The sequence below is a fragment of the Drosophila pseudoobscura genome, chromosome 3, assembly GCF_009870125.1.
Source record: "Drosophila pseudoobscura strain MV-25-SWS-2005 chromosome 3, UCI_Dpse_MV25, whole genome shotgun sequence".
In the NCBI taxonomy this organism is placed as follows: Eukaryota; Metazoa; Arthropoda; class Insecta; order Diptera; family Drosophilidae; genus Drosophila; species Drosophila pseudoobscura.
In genome coordinates, this window is record NC_046680.1 from 19583465 (window position 1) to 19589720 (window position 6256).

Genomic DNA, 6256 nt, shown 5'->3' on the forward strand with positions numbered 1-6256 from the left:
AACAATGACGTAAAAGTAAAACCAAAGCAAAAAACAAAAGGAATATAATAAAAAAAATTGTTGTTATTGAATGTATTTGTATAGAAAAATTATTATGATTATGACGATGAATAATAAATGATTACAAAAATAATAATTATTGTTCAAGCCGAAAAAGCAAAAAAAAAAACACATAAAAAAACAAATATATATATATACGAGAACACGCTTTTGACTTCCTTCTGGTACGGCGGAGGATCACAACCAGGCTGGGCGAGTTCAACCTCCACGCAGGTCCTTAATGACACCCCCGAGAATTTTCCAGGAAAGCAAGGAAAAACCAGCCAAGGTTCAACTGACTTTAGCAGACTTTTTTCATATTTTAACATATAGAAATAGTAAAGTGGTCATTCGCTCCAGGAAAAACTAAGAAAACGCTCTGTGAGGGTGTAGAAATGATGGCTCATCTGGTGAACGGCGTGATCGCACTGCCATGCCAAATATTTCTATAAAATACTGCGCGGCTTTAGTTTTGCCAAAATAATCGCTACTAACGCGGGCTCAGTCGTCAAAACTTGATTTCCCCAAAGGAGAATCCAGCGAAGTGCCTGCAATCAAACCGAAACTTGGCCGGAATTTCAGCTCATACTCAGAGGGCTGCGGGAAGTCAGTTGGAGCAGAGTCCTAGTAAATTCTGGCAAATGGCATGTGTAAAAATCTCTCACGGATTTGCCTTTGAAGTGCCAAGGCTTGTGGGGGGCCGCAAAGGACTATGGGTTTTATGTAACTTTCACTTTTCGCGCCCGCTCCCAACGCAGGTGCTTAACGGCTGTGGCAAAAGGCAGTAACAGCAACAGTAACAGAAGCAACAACACTCTAATTAAGCTAAGCCGAAGGGAAAACTCAGCACAGGAGGAGGAGCCCGAGGAGACCGCGGAGCCGAAGGGAGCAAGAAAGATCCGACAAGTAGCATCGGGATTCCGCCACCAGTGCCGAAGCTGGCTCATCTCTCGGCTCGTCGGGTCATCGGCTCGGCTAGCTGGCTGGCTGCCTGGCCGGGAAACGGAACTCAGATTGGTTTCGACTGGCGAAAGGGAAAGTTCGAGCAGCGGATACGGATGCCAGCGCCATTTGAGCGGTAATTTTTGCGAACTTTTGCGCGTGCTGCCAGTGAACGCACTTTTGGCGGTGTATACGAGTGTATATTTCAGGAGTATGTAGCTTTTCAGGTGTGCGTTCGCGTGTTTGTGCTTGCCTCTGGCTAAATATTTGCCAGCCATTAAAGTGCGGCGCTGCCCAACGGTTAACGGTCAACACAACCAGTCCTGTCCCCAAGTATTGTTTGTGCTTCCACTCGCTTTTCCCCCCACTGTGTAATTTGCATGTGCGGTTTTGTATTGCATGCTTTTTGGCACCAGCCGACCAGAAATGTTCGAAAATGAGGCGAAAAAGAGTACAAATCAGTCCATTCGAATTATGGTCAACAAATCTGGCAGCTACATGGTTTTCTACTCAGATGAATTGTGAATGGCTAGAAGGTCAAAGGTGACACTAGCAGTTCTGCAATAATACCAGCATTGACATGGCTTTTCACTTAATTGATTATAAGAATATACTAATTATATGGCGGATGTTATCAGAGAAAACCTTTTTAAGTCAATCAATTTTCAACATATAAATAAATCCATATAAATCTACTCCTGTGAAATGAGCGCAATATGTGCAAACCATTTTAATATAATACTTTATTCTTCTCCAGTTCCAGACTTCTCTTAAGCCACTTAAATATTAATTGAGAACACTGCCGGAAGGGGTATTATGTGAGGAAAATGTGGCAAGTGAAACGCGCATTGTCGGGTCAGTGTCAGACCCTACTCGGTGTCCTCCTTCTGAGCGCCGCGTTAATAATTCACAGCGCACAAATCGGAGGAGCCGCGAAAGCTCAGCCGAGACTCGAACCCGGCGTGGGTGAGGTGAATAGTGCCGAGGCGGTCAACGGTGCGTATGGCGTGAAAGCGTTTGCGCAAAGTAATTGCGAAAATGGTTGGATTCTCCCGCAGAAAACGGACGTGGAAATGTGTCCAGGCGACTGCCGCGGAGTGTGTTCCATGTGCGATGGAATCCCAACGAAAAGTTCGTTGTGGAGAGTCGCGAGAGTCCGGCCATCAACTCCTCCAAGCTGGCGCCCCATCCGCGGCTGAAGGTCTCCAAGAACACGAAGCTGACGCTCAGCCCCAAGCTGTACCTGTGCCACGACAAGTACTCGGAGCTGTGCCACAACAAGACGCAGCAGTTCCGGCAGCGCATCGTCCAGACCTTTGAGAAGTCCATGAGCGAGTCCTTCAACGACTCCCAGCCCAATCCCTACCACGTCGACTACAAGCCCGTGTTCGGGGACAGCTTCGAGGAGCAGTACTATCCCTCCACCTGCCTGGTCATGGAGGCGGGCGTGCGGGTGCTCCGCCGCAAAGACAAACCCTTCGATAAGGTTCCCTTCGGCCGCCTCTTTCCGCGCCAGAAGCTCTTTCGCAACATCAAGAACATCAAGACGTGTGCAATTGTCTCCAGCGCAGGCTCCCTGGCCGGCTCCAAGCTGGGTCGCTTCATCGGTAAGCAGCTGCAGCTGCAGCAGCAACGAGCTGCACGCATGCACAATGAGTCGGAAGAACCGCTCATGATCATGATCAGTTTGATGATTTACCCGTCTACTCCAATTTCGTTTTGCTTTATTTCCATTCGATTCGTTCCCAGACACGCACGACATTGTGATGCGATTCAATCATGCGCCTACGCAAGGACACGAGGTGGATGTTGGCAGCAAAACCACAATTCGTGTGGTGAATTCTCAAGTAGGTGGCACCGAACCCGAACCCGAATCCGAACTTGCACCACAACCCAGTTCCGCACTCGCACTGCGTGTGCATTTCCCGTGCTCTCCCCCCACAACTTTGCCCTCCCCCCACAACTGTGCTCCTCTGCTCCCCTCTGCTCTTAGGTGGTCACCAAGCCCGAGTTTGACTTCGCCCACGCTCCCATCTTTCGCAATGTGACGATCGCCGCCTGGGATCCAGGCAAGTACAACGGGACGTTGGAGGACTGGCTCACCAGCGCGGACTATGACCTGTTCAGCAATTACGAGATCTATAGGCGTCGCTATCCCAAGTCGCGGGCCTTCCTTATTGACCCCCACTCCGTGTGGCGACTGTGGCAGACATTGCAGATGTTTGCCGGAAACCGTTCTATTAGGCGTAATCCACCCAGCTCGGGTTTCATCGGTGAGCATTTTGATTGCTTCTGGGCGCTTTTAATATTGCATCTGCATATTATATTGCATATATGTATTTTCAGGTCTGGCCCTGCTCTTGCCCCATTGTCCTCAGGTGGACTTTGTGGAGTACATTCCCTCCACGCGGCTCAATGGACGCTGTCACTACTACAGCAAGGAGGTAGACCATCCTCGCTCTATTCTCCTCCCAGCAGTGTTTCGATTCAATTGTTGATCCAATTATTTCGCTTGTATTCAGATGAATGCCGCCTGTACATTTGGCTCTTGGCATCCCCTGGCCGCCGAGAAGCTGATGACATTGGACATGAATACGGCGGATGACATGTCTGTCTTCCAGTTTGGCATATTGCGTATACGCAGGCCGGACAAACTGCTCTGCGGCTTCAACTTCTTTGGCTATTGAGGAAGGCGAGCCAGCAGCGGAAGCGGAGCTGACGGACAATCGACGTGCATTTAATCAGCGGTTTTCACCAAGTGCAATAAACAATTCAACTTTGCAATGAATATAAACTGAAGTATTATTTACCAATACTTGGATCGCTTGTCCCCTTGTCTCTCTGGGGAATGACGCCCACGCCTGCAATGGAGCCAGAGCCTGCGGCAGAGCCTCAAGTGGCTGAGCAGTTGATTCTTTTGGCTTTTGATTGCTTTTCCTGTTGGCTTGCAATGGGAATGGGAGCCCCGAGGTGGTGGGGGAGGAATTATGACTGGATTCATGGATCCATGTTTTTCTACCCATTAAATGCCATAACTGTTTGTCTACACGGACGACCTGAGTGCAATAAGTATTATTTCAGCTCCAAGGATGCCGGCAGCGTGTGGGTGTGGGTGGGTGTGGCTGCTGAGAGGTGCTGAGAGGGTGGAGGGGGGACAGCACTCATTAATACGTGATGCGGCATGCTGAACGTGCAGCGACTGCCAAACAGGAGCCGCCGACGCAACAACAGGCGACAGCCGAGAGTCAGAAATATGATGGCAATTTTCTGGTCGCTTTCCGCCGTTGTTGTCCCGCTGCTATATGCGGCGTATGCGCAATTAAATAAAATATAGCCAAAATAAATATTGGGGTTCCATTGAACCAGGAAAAGGACATGCATCGAAAGTAAACAATTCAAGGAAGTGATTTTGGAATGCCCGCCATGCAGATTTTACTTTAATCCGAATTTCAGAAAGGATTTTTCTATTTTACTCAAACCCATGCGGCCAGGTGAACCTTTGTTGAAGCCTTGGTTTTCCTCTCTTCCTTTCGATAGCCCCGACAGAAAGTTCACTTGAACACAAAAGAACTGTAGTCCGAATTCTTGATTTAAGCTTCAAATTTTTTATTGTTGTTTGCCAAATGCAAATAGCCAGACAGCTCACGTGTTTACGCTTATGTTTGCCTCCTGCCAGCTCTTTGTTTTGGTAATTGTGCAGCGCCCAAGCCCGGCTCGCACTGCCCAGGGACCACTGACCACTTACCACTGACCACTGACCATTGGCCGTTGTACGTCGTCCACTGTTCGCTGGCGTTTAGTCGACGATTTTTTTGGATATTTTTGATTTTGTTTATTTTATTATATTCTTTGTATTTTTTGCTGATGTTAAAGCTCTTTGCGCAGTCGCGTTCGTTGCCCTCGTGTGAACGTGTTTGCAATGCTTAAATTTAACGAAACAGAATTATGAATTTTATAGCTAAAAGTCATAAAATGATTGCTGATTGTGTAAAGGTCTTTGGTAAGGGTGGAACTAGCAAAGGGGCTGTGGAGGTAAGTTGTATGTCAGATATTGATGGTTTCAGTTGCTGTTAGATTTCAGAGAGGATTATCATTTATCATCACTGTCATATTAAATATCCCTAATGAAAATTGTACATATTTTCATATGTACGAAAAGCCTTACCATTTGCCTTGAGGGAACTTTCCTTAGGTTTCCATAAATATCTATCTTTAGCTGTTTGTCACATTTCGAATGTATTTCCTCTTAGTTGGGGCCCCCTTCCGTCTTGTGCCACACTGCTCCATAGATGCGCCCCTAGTTCGGAGTGCAGCTTTTACGAGTACGTAGCATGCAAATTAAAAAATGTTGCCTTTTTATTGGATTTTTATCAACTGGTGAATGACAGCCCCGGTCGCCAGAGAGGGTCAGTAGCAACGAGCATCGGGCTTGACATGGACATAGACATCTGTTTTGAGAATCAAAATCGGATTCTGTCTGGTTGTCCCGCCCGCCCTTCTGGCATGTCGATTCGGACGAGCTTCTGTGTTGTGGTAATTGAAATGAAATGTCTGTCCATCTATCCTTTCTCTGCGGATGAATGTATTCGATTCGATAGAGGGCTGCTGGAATCCAAGCGAAAACTCATGAGTCAGTGGACAACACTCGAGTGAAAATAAAGAAACAATAAAAATATTATAATATGTGTTTCTTCGCTCGGTTTATTCATTTGCATTGCACGTTTGCTTAGCCGTAGCTGGCAGTGGTCTGCTTTTGTTTTGAAATTTTATTTTCGGGTGATAGCATTACTCAAGAGATTTCTTAGAACTGCGGGGATAGTCAGGCCACAGATGCCGAAACACAATACAGGCCATAACTTCTGCACTTGTGGGGCTTTCCATTGATGAAAGGGTTAACTCAGACAGGGGGTGGGCGAGTGTGTTTACGAGTGTGTGTGCCCAGGGTGAGGGTGAGACATCAGGGCGTGTCCTACGACCACAACACGTAGACAACTGCAGTCCGATCCAGCCAAGATTCAGACAAAAGATGGCTGGAACAGCCAGGTTGAGAGGAGTCAAGGTCGGGATACAACATTATTTGTCTTTCATTATCTTCTGGGACAGATGCGTAAGTTATATATTTATGTCTAGGAAACAGTAAAGAGTATCTTTAATTACGAGCTAAACCTGCTTTTGTCGTGGCAGTCGGCCATTCTTATGTACATTTCGTTCAGATATAGACCGTATCTTAAAGCTCTCAGAGCTACAATTTCGTCTTCTAATAAAACACAGAAAA

General features: G+C 46.9%; 1 protein-coding gene across 1 annotated transcript; it reads left to right on the forward strand.

The window, feature by feature from the left end:
* Positions 1 to 1042: 1042 nt before the first annotated feature.
* On the forward strand, positions 1043 to 3769 carry SiaT (beta-galactoside-a-2,6-sialyltransferase). Its single transcript, XM_001361683.4, has 7 exons — positions 1043 to 1117; positions 1739 to 1977; positions 2040 to 2588; positions 2731 to 2828; positions 2975 to 3254; positions 3328 to 3425; positions 3504 to 3769. The coding sequence occupies exons 2-7, from the start codon at positions 1809 to 1811 to the stop codon at positions 3666 to 3668; spliced, it is 1359 nt and encodes a 452-aa protein (XP_001361720.3). The 5' UTR covers positions 1043 to 1117; positions 1739 to 1808; the 3' UTR covers positions 3669 to 3769.
* The last annotated feature ends 2487 nt before the right edge of the window (positions 3770 to 6256 follow it).

Bases quoted from the DNA above. Each gene is read 5' to 3' on its own strand.
- SiaT (XM_001361683.4), top strand. From the start codon at position 1,809: ATGTGGCAAGTGAAACGCGCATTGTCGGGTCAGTGTCAGACCCTACTC. The intron at 1,978-2,039 runs GTGCGTATGGCG...ATTCTCCCGCAG, and splicing joins TAGTGCCGAGGCGGTCAACG to AAAACGGACGTGGAAATGTG. The intron at 2,829-2,974 runs GTAGGTGGCACC...CTCTGCTCTTAG, and splicing joins TTCGTGTGGTGAATTCTCAA to GTGGTCACCAAGCCCGAGTT.